At 40.5% G+C, this 15,219-nt stretch overlaps 1 protein-coding gene across 1 annotated transcript in view; it reads left to right on the top strand.

Moving 5' to 3' along the window:
• Positions 1 to 15,219, top strand: part of LOC102845350 (actin-related protein 3-like) — a 105,656-nt gene that overhangs the window by 89,975 nt on the left and 462 nt on the right. Inside the window, exon 13 of the mRNA XM_006895136.1 lies at positions 718 to 830. Coding sequence (XP_006895198.1) covers positions 718 to 830 — 113 coding nt within the window. The remainder of the gene's footprint in view (positions 1 to 717; positions 831 to 15,219) is intronic.

The following is a 15,219-nucleotide window of genomic DNA, read 5'->3' as shown; positions in this document are numbered from 1 at the left end:
CCTCTAGGTTTTCATATTTATTTGAGTATAATTTTTCATAATACTCTAATGTTAGCTTTTTTATTTTCGTTGGTTCTGTTGTGATGTTGCCTGACTCATCTCTTATTCGCATTATTTGTGTTTTTTCTTTCTTTTCCTTTTTGAGTTTTGCTAATGGTTTATCCATTTTGTTGACCTTTTCAAAGTACCAACTCCTAGTTTTGTTGATAGTTTCAATTGTTTTTCGGTTTTCTAGTTCATTTATTTCTGCTCTGATTTTTATAATTTCGGGTTTTTTAGAGGGTGTCGGGTTTTCTGGCTGCTCTTTTTCAATTTGCTGAAGATGAATAACCAATATTATTATTTGACTGTCCCTAAGACAGACACAGAAATGGCTTAATAATAACAACTTTTTTTTTAAATGAGACATTTTCAGAGCTCTGGTGGTCTCGTGGCAAGGAGCTGCACTGTCAATCTGAAGGCACCTGGTTTGAATCCACCAGTTGCTCTGTGGGAGAAAGATGGGCTATCTACTTTTCAGTGATTTACTGCCTCTCTCTGAGAACTATCTGCAAAGTCAGCTATGAGTCTATTCCTTCCCTAGGTCACACAGCATCAACAACAGTCAGGAAAAGCCTTCTTTTCCTGTGAAGTTCTAAGCTTCTTACAAACCCACAGTGACCTCTACGTCCTCGGGGCTCTGAGCTTCACAATTTCTTACTTTATTTTCCAATTAAGTGAGAAGATCCTTGATGGCAGAGACTATCGATTTATCACCGCAGCCATGATCATTATTGTGGTGACATGTGTACAGGCGTCGCTGAGGGCCCAGTTAAATACTAGAAGACAAGGTGAGAGACCACCACTCTCCTCTGAGGTGTCTGGGGAAAGGCTGGAGACCTGCTTCCAAAAGTCACAGCTGTGAACACCCCCTGCACCACTTAGTTCTGCTCTGTGTCTCCAAGGATTGGAATTTAAAAATGTAATTTTATTTAATTTGTTGTTTTTTTCCCCATGAATTGGAATTGACTCAATAGCAATTATGACAATGTATTTACATAATAAAATGGCCACTTCAACCTGTTTTATATGTGTCAGTGACATTAATTACATTTATCGTGTTTTACAACTATTGCCAATTGTTTTTTAATACTATGTCTTAGGGCAGCACATCTTAGTTTTAAAACTGACGTGTTAGCTTTTTAACACTTAATTTAAAGAGTTATTTTGCTCCAGATTTTTACAACTAAAATTTTAATTCCAAATATTTCGGTGCCCATTCAGTGACTTTTCCTCTTGCTCCAGGTAACTTCCAAAATAGCTTTGACTCAATAAATTCATCAAATTGTAGACATTTCTCTTAAGTGGGATCAAACTCAGGTGGTAGTTTGTGTCTGACTTTACTCAGCATGATGTTCATCTTTGCTGTAGTATAATTCAGGACTCCATTTCTTTTGAGGGCTGAAGAATTGAGGCCTGTGAACTGTGGTGGTGGAGAAAAGCACTGAATATCCCACGGACTGCCAGCAGAACAGTCAGATGTGTCTCAGAGAAGGTGCAGCCCGGATGCTTCTTGGAGGCAAAGATGATAAAGCTTTCTCTTCCATACCCTGGACATGTTGTTAAAAGAGGCGCTTCCTTGGAGAGGGACCTCATGCTTGGAAAGGCAGAGGGTTGGTGACAGAATGGGAGATTCTCAAGGAGACTGGCATAGTGACTGCCAACAATGGGCTCAAGTGTGCCAGAGATGATGAGGATGGCGCAGGGTGGGACAGGGTTCAGATCTGTTGTTCATAGGGTCACTATAGGGTATACTCAACTTGATGGGACCTAACAGAAATGATGGGACAACAGAAATGTCCCCTCCGAGGCTGTGTTTTAGTACTTTTCCACCTATTTGTCTTTATCAAATTCTATCCCAACTCTCACCATTTTATCTTTTGTTGTGCACAGAAGCTGTCTATTTCCTTTGAAACATTGGGGATACCAATGCTTTTGGATGTTTATCCACGTTTATAAAACATTTTCTTACCAAATGTGGGAAATAGTTAAGTCAGCATAACGTCAACTCATTCCTTTTAAGACAGAACCAACTTTTCATTGTCCCTCCATGGGGTTTCTGAGGCTGTGAATCATATAGGAGGTGTCAGACATCTTTTTGTTGGGAAGTGGATGGCGAATTCGAAAGGCCAGAGAGATGCGGCCTTTGAGTTAGCAGTGCAATTCCCTATAAATGGCTATTGTGTGAATCCTGGGGTCCGAATCATAGCTGACCCTCTAGCAGGCTTTTGTTGTTGTTGTTCTTATGTGCTATCGAGTTGCTTGCGACTCATAGTGACCCTATGTACAACAGCCCTAAACTCTGCTCTGTCCTGTGCCAATCGCACTGTCTCTGACACTCCCATCCCAATTATCCCAGTCACTGAATCAATCCATCTCATAGAGGGTCTTCCCCTCCTGTGGTGTCCCTCTACCCTCCCAAGCATGATGTCCTTCTCCAAGGACCGGCCTCTCCTCACAACATGTCCAAAGTATGTTAGACGGAGCCTCAGAATCCTTGCCTCCAAGGAGCCACCTGGTTTAACCCTTTCCAGGATGAGTCTGTTTGTTTTCCTAGCAGTCCATGGTACTCTCAATACTCTTCTCCAGCACCACAGCTCAAAGGCATCAATTCTCCTTCTATCTTCCTTGGTCATTGTCCAACTCTCTGATGCATAACAAGTGATTGCAAAGACCATGGCCTGTAGCACCTTAGTCTCCAGAGAGATACCGTTGCTCTTCAGTACTTTGGAGAGGTCCCTAACAGCAGACTTTGCCATGGCAATGCGCCTTTTAATTTCCTGGCTACTGGTGTCAAGAGTGTTGACTGTTGATCTGTGGAAAGAACCACAGCAGGCTTTTAGAGGCTGTAAATTGCATGGGAGGAGATTATCCGTCTTTCTCTCATGGATCAGCTGGTGGACTTGACGCATGCCTTCAGGTTGGCAGCTCAGCTCCTTACCTGGTAGAGCTGACACAGCTCCCTTAAGTCAGCACAAGTAATTTAGCAATAATACTCAAATGCAGTGTTGTATAGACAGAAATGACCCACAGCTGACCCACAGCAGGCTTTGGAGGCTGTACATTGCATAGGAGGCCCCTTCCTTTAGTTATTATTGTTGTGTACCATTGAGTCAGAACCAACTCATAGCTGGACCCTTCAGCTGGTTTTGAGAGGCAGATTTGAGGAGGGGATTGCCTATCCTTCTCCTGAAAAGAAGCTGGTGGATTCGAACTCCATGCCATTGGGATTGCAGTGCAGCTTCTTACCACTAGGCCACCAGAGCTCCTTTGAACCACAAGAGGAGTGTCACCTTTGGGTTAGCCGGGTGCCTTCAGCGGACTATGGCAAGAGAGGTTTACCAATAAACACCTGTTAGATCTCTGTGACTTGAGCTATCTCTCTCTCTTATCTCTCTCTCTCTTTCTATTTATATATTTATATTTAATTTATCTCTATCTCCATTTATTTATATTTATATTTACATTTATATTTTCCCTAATATTACATGGCCAACCTGGACGCTGTTAAGAAGAGCATAATTTAAATGGTCTCAGGGAACATGCTTGTTGCTTGCCCTCTTGTTTTACTCCTGGTCTTGCTGGGGCCATGATTGTTACTGAACGCAAGGGGTTCTTTCCGTAGTCAGTCACCAATAAGACAAACGGAATGCAATATCCATAAATGCAGTTTATTACGCAGATCTGGGAGACAGCGAGTCATCTCTAAGACTGCCTCCCCGTCTGGGAGTGGTCATGACCTTATATACTAGGGTGAAACTCCAGCTCTTTTAACAATGCACTTTTGAAAGGTAATTTCTACATCTGAAAAAGACAGTTTCCATCCATGTATCAGTAATTCAGGAAGGCCCTAGTTCTCTTCCTGGTAAACAGGTAGATTAAGATACAGTTTGCATATGACTGGAGAACCAGCCTCACCAGCATCGAGGATAGATGCATTTCCTCTTCTGGTAAACAGACAGATAAAACTACATGACTAAAGACAGGAAACAGAGAATTCAGAGGCCAAGCAACTAGTTTTGCAGGCTGAAGAAAAATAACTATAGTTTTATAACTGATACCTATACAGAGAATTCTGAACTTATTCATACCACCCTATCATGATGAGCTGATGATGGGCCACTGATGAGCAGTTGGCAGGACAGAATTCTCTCATAGCATCATGTGCTTTTCTTTTCAACAGCTCACTGTGACATGAGGTCCAGTTACTTCTCTGGCATAAGTCATAGAGAGCAATTCCCCATCGTTTTCTAGTGGAAAACTGGAGAAACAGTAAATAGATTTGTCTTGAATCCTAAGTCACTTCTTGAATCCTAAGTCACTTCCAGTACCTTGTCATTGAATGGCTTGCTCTTGGAACCCACTTCTTCCTGCCTGGTCTAGGCCACTCAGCCTGCTTGGGTGAGAAGATCCAAGTTCACATCCAAGGTGGTGGAAGGACCTGTAAAGAACCTAGTGTGGAAGACTGAATATTTACACACAGCACACGGAGCTTGTGTGACTTGGTTAAAGAGAAGTCAAATGAAGTCAGAAATTGTAAGTTAAAAGGTGCTCTGGGGATTGAATATTTATGACGCACGTTGTGACCACGAAGTGAATTTTAATCATTTATCATCCAACCTCACACTATCTCAGTAACACGCAAGTATTAGAGTTATGGCTGAGAACTCAAATTTGAACGACTTCCTGTAAAAAAGGGGATATCTTCATATACTTGGGTCCTGGTTTTAATGCTATTGTGAAGTAAGGTCATAAATTTGTCTTAATACCTTCCTGAGGCCTGGCCTAGCCTCATCCCTATCCTTTCCTGTGGCTCTTCTGAATGTGCTGGACCCACTCACAGGTAGCTTTCTCTCATTAACCACTGGGGCACACCCTTGTTTTCCTACAACATCTAATTAGGAGTGAGTGACTATCTTTGTTCTGAGGTGATAAGAGGACAAATTGAGATGTTTCTGACTTTGTATGTGCATGTCTGAGGGGACATATCTACTGAGTTTCACTTAGAATTTAATCTGAAATTTACTTTGGATTGAAGCTGTTTATAAAACCACGGCTCGACTGTGACCCTTTTTGTTTCTAAGAAGGCTTCAAAAAGCCACGGCTACAGTGCATTTTTCTTTGCCTATCCAAATGCCCTTGCTTCAAAATGATTTCTCTGTATAATCTGTCCTTTCTCTCCAATTTTTAAAATCCTTGCTTTTTATAGTCTGTAAGGAATTTTGCTGCCAATCCAAAGATGGTGCCTCTCTAACCCACAGACTGGTGGTTCAAATTCACAAGAGGCTCCACTGGAGAAAGATGGACAATCTCTTCCCATGTGACTTACAGCCCTCAAAAGCCCTGTGGATAGTCAGATATGAGTCGGTTTCAACTCAGTGGAAATGAACTGAGTTTGAGTTGCTCTACTTTATATTTAGACTTACTGGCCCTTAAATCTAGCAGAAATTTGGTCCAACCCTTTTATTTTATTGATGAGGAAATGATGCTTTCCAAAAAGTGAGAGTACTAAAGTCCAAGTGTTCTGAGTCTTTCTGAGTCTTTGTCTGTCTTTTTGCTGTAGTCTAAAATTGTATGATACATGATGCTCTCAAGTGGTTTTCCACTTCTACATGGAATGATTTTTATCTTAGATTCTTCTACGTCACTGAGCATGCTGAGTTAGCATGGAGCTCAGATATAAGGTAAGAATGGCCAGTTGGTAGTTACTGGAACACTATTTAGGCCCCAGTAATGGCTGTATTGTAATGGTTGCCTGAAGTACTGTTTTGAGGAGGAATCAGTGAGATAGGTTTTCATAGGGCACTCACTTCTCAGTGGCGAAGTCTCTCCCTATATATGACCTCTTATAGAGAGGACTGACCATCCTACATAAAATACCCTTCCAATTCTATTCCCTCAGTCATATCCTATTGCTTTTGTTTCCTAGAACTTCTCATCAGAAATGATCTTTACTGTGCATTGACTTATTCTCCTTCTAGAATATAAACTCCAAGGAGGCAGGGGCTTTATTTTGCTCACTGCTGTCTATAGTGCTTATTAGACTTTAGACATAGACGAAACATTCAATAAACATTTGTGAACTCTATGTTAACAATTATAGCTTACTCAGCTCCACAATCAACATTCTTGTCACTAGCAGTCAGGAAATCAAAAGACAAATTGCACTGGGAATATCTGCTGTAGGGAGCTCTCCAGAGTGCTGAGAAGCAACACTGTCAGTCTAGAGGCAGATGCGCCTGATCCAGGCCATGGTCTTCCAATTAGTTCCTGTGTATTAGAGATCCAGACAATGACTAAGAATGATGGAAGATGAAGATGAATTTATGCCTTTGAATTATGGTGCTGAAGAAGAGTCTTGAACATGGGCCACAAAGAAAACAAATGGGTCTTTCTTGGAGAGGGTGAAACCAAATTTCACCTGGAGAGGCTAGGATTTTTAAGCTCCGTCTCATGTAATTTGGGCACATGGCCAGGAGGGATCAGTCCTTGGATGAGGACATCATGCTTGGAAGGGTAGAAGTACAGTGTAGGAGAGGGAGACCCTGGATGAGATGGGTTGATACAATAACTGGGGCAATGGGGATTGGTATGTTAGAATCAGTGAGACTGGCTCAGGACAGTCACAGGTGACTTGCTGGCACATAACAACAAAAACAACAACAACAACAACAACAACAAAATCATGCATGATGGAAACATTGGTACCAAGAAGAGATTCTTGGATATTGGGTCATCTTAAACCCAATCAATACTGTTGCTTCATGTCAAAAGCAAAATATGATTTTATTATTATTTTTAATATGTGTGCTAATAAATTAGATTTACTATCATTCCTGGGACTCTGGGGTTGTATATTGTTGTTAGGTGCCATTGAGCTGGGTAAAACACATAGCAATCCTGTGAACAACAGATGGGAACTCTGTACTATCCTGTGCCATCTCACATTTCCTGACACATTAGAGCCAATTGCAGAAGTCACCACATCAGCCCACCTGGGCGAAAGTCTTCCTCTCCTTTGCTGACCTTCTACTTTTCTGAGTATCACGTCCCTCTCTAAGGAATAGCCCCTTCTAGCAACATGTCCAAAGATCACTCTACTGCACCCTCTCCAAGACATATTTGTTTGTTCTTTTGGCCATCCATAGGATGTTTTGTGCTCTTCTCCAACACCACGGCTCAAAGGCATCAATTCTTCTTCTGTCATCTTCATTCTTTGTCTAGCTCTTAGATGCCTAGTAAGTGATTGGAAAGGCCATGGCCTGAATGTTATGTACCTTAGTCCTCAACCTGACATCATTATTCCTCAATAATTTGGAAGGTACAATACATCTTTTGATTTTCTGACTATGAGTACCAACAGTGTTAATTATAAATCCAAGTAAGACGGCTTCAATTTTTTCTCCATCTATCATGATGTTGCCTATTGGTCTAGTGGTAAGAATCTTTGTTTTCTCGACACTGAGATGCAATTCATATTGAAGGCTGCATTTCTTGATCTTCTGCAACAAGAGCTTCAAGTCCTTTTTACTTTCAGTAAGCAAGGTTGTGTAATCTGCATAATACAGTCTTCCTCTGGTCTTGATGCCACATTCCTCTTCATGGAATCCAGCTTCTTGAATAATTAACTCAGCAAACAGATTGAATAGGTAGGAGAGAGAATACAATCATGACACAATCTCTTTTATATTTTAAATCATGTTGTCAGAGGGTTGACAGTTGCAACAAATTCATCTTGGTTGGATCTACAATTACTACCCTTAGTACCAGCAGTCAGGACATAAAGAGACATATTAGCACTGAGAAAATCTGCAGTTAGGGACTTCTCCAAATTATTGAGGAGCAATGATGTCAGTTTGAGGACTAGAGATCATCTGATTCAGACCATAGTCTTTACAATCACCTGCTATGCATCTGAGAGGTGGACAATGAATAAGGATGACAGAAGAAGAAATGATGCCTTTGAGTTGTGGTGTTAGAGAAGAACACTGACCATCCCATGGACTGCCAAAAGAAAAACTCCAAAATGTCTTGGAGAGGATACAGCCAGAGTCCTCTTTGGAAGCAAAGATGATGAACCTTCACCTCACATACTTTGGGTGTGTTGCTAGGAGGGACTAGTCTTTGGAGAGGGACATGGTGCTTGGAAGGATGAAGGGTCAGTGAAGGAGAGGAAGACCCTCAACCAGGTGGATTGACACAGTGACTGCTTCAATGGGCTCTGTGTATCAGAAAATGTGAGGATGGCACAGGATTGAACAGGGTTCAGATCTTTTGTTCATAGGGTCAATATGAGTAATACTTGTCTTGATGCCACTTAACAACAACAGAGTCCAGAGTGCTGAAGAACAAGGATACAAGTCTAAAAACTAAGATGCACGTGATCCAGGACATAGCTTTTGCAATTACTTGCTATGCAATAGAGAGCTGGACAATGACCAAGGATGACCAAAGAAGAATTTGTGCCTTTGGGTTATGGTGCTACGAAGGACTACTGAACATACTTAACTGCCAAGAGAACTAACAGGTTTGTCCTGGAGAGAGCAAAACCAAGCTACACCTTGGAGGAAAGGATTTTTAGACTCACTCTCACATACTTTGACCATGTAGCTGGAAGGGACAAGTCTTTGGAGAGGATATCATGTTTGGAAGGGTTGAGGGACAATTTAGGAGAGGAAGACCCCAGATAAGATGAATTCACACAATAACTGGGGTAATGAGGGTAGGTGTGTCAAAGACAGTGAGATTAGCTCAGGGTAGAGCAGGGTTCAGAACTAAAGAGCATGGGGTTTCTATAGTCAGTTAACTTGACAATACATAACAACAGTGTTACCTTGCTCTGTTTGCCCAACAGCCTCCTGATCTGGGATTCCCATTCTTCTCAATGTTAGTCATAACTTGTTATGCTCCATACAGTCAAGTGCTTTTGCATAATCAGTAACGCATAGATAGACATTCTTCTGGTATTCTTTACTTTCAGCCAGGATCCATCTAATATCAGCAATGATATCCCTGGTGTCATAGCCTCTTTAAATTCTGCTTGAACTTTTGGCAGTTCCCTATGTATGTACTGTTCCAGCTGTTTTTTAAATGATCTCCAGCAGTATTTAGCTTGTGTGTGGTATTAATGATATTGTTAGATAGTTTTCACATTCAGTTGAATCACCTTTCTTGGAATGGGAATAAATATGGACCTCTTCCAATCTGTCGGCCAGACAGCTCTTCTCCAAATTTCCTGCCACAGTTTGGTGAGTGCCTCCAGGGCTGCATCTGTTAATTGAAACAAGTGAACTGGTATCACATCAATTCCTGGACCTTATTTTTTGCCAATGCCTTCAGTGCAATTTCCACTTCTTCTTTCATTGGTTCCTGCTTAATTGATACTTTCTGAAATTTTTCAATACCAGTCAGTTGTTTTTGGTACAGTGATTCTGTGTTTTCCCTCCATCTTCTTTTGATGCTTTCTGGGTCATTCAATATCTTTCCAATAGCATCTTTCAGTACTGAGACACGAGTCTTTAATTTGTTTTTCAATTCTCTCAGATTGAGAAATATTGAGCAAGTTCATCCTCTTTTATTCTCCAATCCCAGCTCTCTGTGCATTCCTTTATAATACTTTGCTTTGTCTTCCTGAGCTGCCCTTTGAAATCTTCTGTTCAGCCCTTTTCCTTTGGCACATTTTCCCTTTGTTTTTACTTCTTGATGCTCTGGTGCAATTTTTAGAATCTCTTTGGACATCTATTTCAGTTTTTTTTTTCTATTCAGCTCCTTAACTTCTTGATTTCTTTCCTTTGCTTTGGCTTCTCAGAATTCTAGTGCAATATTCAGAGTCTCTTCTGACAACCATTTTGGTCTTTTCGTCTTCTTCCTTCTTAGTAATGACTTTCTGCATTCTTCATGAACCATATTCTTGATATTTTCCCACAGCTTATCTGTTCTTCATTCATTAGTGTCAAGGTCTCAAACATATTTCTGAGTTGGTTTTTAATTTCATGGGAGATAGAGTCAAGGTCAAATTTTGATTCCTTTGGGTATGATTTAACCTTGTTTAGTTTTAATTTGAAGTTGATGGTCTGTTCTATAATCAGCACCTGAAGAAGCATATATTCTAATAATTGTCATAGTAACAGGTCTTCCTTGTGTGGATATAGTACAACATTGTATTTCAGGATAGAACTTGAAATTGACTTTTTGACTATGAATGCAACACCATTCTTCCTCTGTTTTTAATTCCTAGCATAGCAAGTATATCATATGATTATCTGATCTAAAGTGACCAAAGCTGGTCCAGCTCATCTCACTAATGCCTAGTAGATTGATATTGACATGTTCCATTTTATTTTTCACAATTTCTAGTTTTCCAGCATTTAAGCTATGTACATTTCATGTTTCAATTATTAAACAATATTGGCCAATATTTTTCCTCATTTTGCCTGGTTTCAAATCTGGGCTCAACCACTACTACGTATAACTATCCATGTTCCTCTACTGTTCAGTGTTTTCAGAGGCCTGTTATTTAATAAGTGGATGACCATTCCTTCTTCCTAGGCTTAATCTGGGAGATCTACTAAAACTTGTCCACCATGGATAATCCTTGTAGCACTTGACACACCAGTGGTGTAGTTTTCAGTACCCTAGCAACCCACAAGTTATCTCAGTACAGCAAACTGACAGACAAGTGCTGAACCAATTAGAACATGTTCTCCACAAATGCAACAAACTATTTAATTTGTAACTCTAATAGTAAATCTGTCTTCACACCAGACCAAACAACTCACACCTGATTGTTAATTAAAGAAAAAACCAAACAGCTCATACCTGACTATTAAATAAAAAGGATCATACTGTTCACATTTGATTGTTAATGAAATAAAAACTACCCACCTTCCAGAATCCAACTGCTTTAAGCAATAAAGTCATATACTCAATGTATCCTTTCTGTGGGTCAATTTTAACTCACAACAACCCTTTGAGATAGAATGGAACTACTCTGTTGAGTAAAGACTTTAATATTTACAAATGAAAGGAGGTAATATTTATATAGTAGAAGTATCCCTTGGAAAATGCTGTAATATTTACAGAATAAGATTGCCATGTCTTTCTCCTGTGGAGTGGCTGGTAGGTTTGAACCTTTCACCTTGTGGTTAGCAGCTGAGAACTTAATCACTGTACCACCAGGACTCACTGTACCCTTCTTTCCTACTCGCCTAAATTTGATAGTGGCAATATGACCTAGCATTTAATTATTTGTACAGCTTATTTAAATTAAAATAGCAACAATCTCGAAGTTCTTCTCAAGCTTAACAAACTCTTAAAAAAATTTTTTTTGTGTGTGTATTACTCTACTGTCTGGCAGGCCATCAGATTCTTCAGTTCCTGTAATAAAAAGGGAATGGTGTGAGGTGGGTGTGAAATATGACATGCGGAGGAACACACCTTGGTTAAACAAGAGCGGACACTGATCAAGTCCATTAATCAACGTACTTTTTAAATCCCCACAGGTTTGAAGACGGTGGCATCCAGGGATTTGATTAAAGAGGAAATATAAAATGGCAGAAGAGGCCCCTTAGCTGCCTGGGCGGGTCACATTTCAGAGGCTCTGATTAATAGGACATTACTTTCTATGGGATTTGCTTTCCCTGAGCCATCTTTTTAGAGTTTATTTGCTAAGAAAAGGGAAGTTTGAGCTGCAATGTTTCTCTCACAGCTGCTGGAAAACTGCCACATTTTAAAAAAAATTTGAGAATCTCCTCAGACCAGCATTCATACTTTTTCATTGTTAGACTATTTTGATTTCCATATAGTTATTTTTATTCTCAAAATCCTGTTCATATCCAAGGGTTTCTTATCACCTTCAGAACAAATTTTAACCCTAAATATATACCTCTTGCTATGAGTTTCATTTTATAATTTTTCTGCTTGCTCATTATTTAATTAACTTTTTTAAGAAGAACAAACAGGTCAGTCCTAGAGAGGGTAAAACCAAGTTGCTCCTTGGAGGCAAGGATTTTATTTATTTTTTTGGAGGCAAGGATTTTGAATCTGTCTCACATACTTTGGGTATGTGTACAGGAGGGACCAGTCCTTGGAGAAGGTCATCATACTTGGAAGGATGAAGGGACAGCATAGAAGAGGAAGACCATGAATGAGATGGTTGGCACAGTAACTGGAGTAATGGGGACAGGTGTGTCAGAGGCAGTGAGATTGGATCAGGATAGGGAAGGTTCAGAGCTATGGCACATAGAGTTGATAAGAGTTGCAGGAGACTTGATGACATATAACAACCACAACCACATCATGAGACATTTATGCTTAAGTTCTAAATAATTGTTGCTTGAATTGGCTTACAGTGATCTTATGTACAGCAAAATGAAACTGCCTGATCCTATGCCATCTACACAATCTCTGCTGTGCTTACACTCATTGATGTAGTCACTGGTGATCTAGCTCTAACCCTCTATTTTCCAAAACATGATGCTCTCCTCCAGGGACTGGTCCTTTCCTGATGACAAGTCCTATAGTAGATTTCCTAAATATGAAGGAGGGAAGCCCTAAATCAAAAGAGGGAAATATTCCATTATTCCATGTTCTCTAAGAATTCTTGAAAAGTGTTAACTATATTACAACAGAGAACAGTTAATGAATATCTCCTACTACAAGCACATGGCATGGTCAGGCCACCCTAACAGGTGTTTAAAGTACAGCAGGCCTGTGATTTTTCACCCCTTCCTATCCTCACCTCTCTCTCCTACTACCTCTTCCCTCCTTGGATCCCATACATGTTTTACTAGTTATCCTATTTTTACAACAATTATCTTATGCAGAACAGAACACCCTGGGAGGAGCCAACCAGGAAGAACATGACCACATCCACTAAACTCTGTCTTTAAGCCCTAACGGGAGAGGGGAGTGGAGGTGGCCATGTTCTTTCTGGTGGCTCCTCCCAGGGTGTTCTGTGACTTCTTGCTGACAGAGCTTAGTGTGTGTGGTCTGTGTGCATGCACAGGTATTATTTGGCCTAGGGTTTAAGGCAGGAAGGTACTTCAAGCCCCAACGGGCCATTGGGCCAGGTTCAAATTGTTTTTCTGTCATACATTCTTCTAGGTGGTATAGCATAGCACTGGTCTGTGCATTGCTGTACTGAGGTAACTCGTGGTTGCTGTGATGCTGACCACTGTGACACTGATGTGCCACACATGGTAATAGTCACCATGGTGGACAGTGTTTGCTGGAGCTTTCCAACTAACACAAACCTGGAAGCAGGAGCAGCATCCACTTCCGAAATGGCTTGCCTCTGGAAACCCTATGAACAATGCTCAGGCCTTTCATTCATAGGGTCTCTATGAGTCGTCTATGACTTGAAGGCACCAAACAACAACAACAAATCTTATGCAGTATTTGTCCTTATTTAACCGAGTTAGTTCACTTAGCATAATGTTTTCCAGTCTCTTCCAAGTTATGTAGTATTTTTTGAAATCATTACTCCTGAGCGATACATAGTATTCCATTGTTTGAATGTACCACCATTTCTCAATCCATTCAGTTGTGTTTGGACATCTGGGTTGTTTCCATGTTCTTGAAATGGTGAGTAATGCTGCTATGAACGCTGTTGTACAAATCTCCAACCGCCCTAAATCCTGCTCTATCCTGTGCCAATCCCACTTTCTCCAACATACCTACCCCCATTACTCCAGTCACTGAATCAATTAATCTCATTGAGGATCTTCCTCTCCTGCACTGTCCCTCCACCCCCTCAAGAATTACTTCCCTCTCCAAAGACTAGTCCCTCCTTGCAACATGTCTAAAGTATGTCAGACGAATCTTCAGAATCCTTGCGTACCTGGTTTCCACACTCTCCACGATGAATCTGTTTGTTCTCTTAGCTGTCCATGCTATATTTAATACTCTTCTTCAGCACCATAGTTTAAAGGCATCAATTCTCCTTCTATCATCCCTGGTCATTGCCCAGCTCTTTGATGCATAGCAAGTGATTGCAAAGGCCATGGCCTGTATCAGGTGTGCCTTAGTCTTCAGACTGACATTGTTGCGCCTCAGTACTTTAGATAAGTTTCTGACAACAGACTTTCCCAATGAAATACATCTTTTAATTTCCTAGTAGTGTAAGATTAATGCTTTTGTAAAGCTATTTAATATGAAAAGAATTCTTTCTGGTTAAAAAAAAAGAAGAAAATATTGCTCTAAGTATCATTGTCTACATTACGTGTGTGTATGTGGTGTTAACCTAAAAGTTGGCATTTTTTTTTAGCTTCTTCTGGTCTCCAACTACCTTAACTGAAGACACATGTAAATCAACATCAGCTGTGGGACTAGAATAAGAAAAAGAGTGCTTCCCACACTGGGGAGCAAGACTTGAGGCCAGCAAGACTTGTAGTGGCAAGCCTTGAGGGAGATCCTGGCAGCAGGACCATAGTGATAGTGTTGGAAAGACAGTGACATTGCTGTGGAGAAACTGTGGCAAGATGCGATCTGAGGCTTCTTGCATTTGTGCTGGCCACAGCTAAAGGTTTGGCTGCTCTTTCCAGATGTTTGAACTTACAACTGCTCTGAGGCAAACCTTGCTGGATGATTTGGATTTGACTGCTGAACTGAAGCCTGGACGAACTGAGGAATTATGCTTTGGAATTTGGACTAAAACTGGACTTATTTTAGGTGATATTCTTTGCTTCCTCCACTCTCCAGCTTCCTTCCTTAAGAAACCTCATTGTTGGTACCATTACACAAAATTTAAAAAGTAAAGCAGAAACAAGTAGGAAGGAACTGAAATTTCTAGGTTAAAAGTGGTGCCAGGGATTCTCCTAAGCAGAGAGGATGTTGAGAGTTGAGGGACAAATAGTTGAGTCCTTTTAAAGGAAGATGACAAGACATTGTGCTCAAGATAAAGAAGTGAATAGAGATCTAAGAATAGAGGTGTGGATGTGTAAATAGTCTGGGAGAAGTCAGACTGGAAAGACTTCATGTTCCTGTGCATAAAAGGAGTAATAAAAACAAGTTGCTGTCCAGTCAACTCTAACACATGGTGACTCCAATTACGTCAGAGTAGAACTCTAGGTTTTCAAGGTGCATAGGGTTTTCTATATCTAATTGCCTGGATACCTCTGGGTGACTTAAACCTCGAAACTTTATCGGCAGCTGAACTTATTTTTTTTTTTTTTTTTTTTT

This window comes from Elephantulus edwardii, unplaced genomic scaffold (assembly GCF_000299155.1).
Source record: "Elephantulus edwardii isolate Elephantulus edwardi_28Jun2011 unplaced genomic scaffold, EleEdw1.0 scaffold00160, whole genome shotgun sequence".
Taxonomy (NCBI): domain Eukaryota; kingdom Metazoa; phylum Chordata; class Mammalia; order Macroscelidea; family Macroscelididae; genus Elephantulus; species Elephantulus edwardii.
Note: the sequence above shows the minus strand (reverse complement) of the source record. Positions and strands in the feature narration are given on the sequence as shown.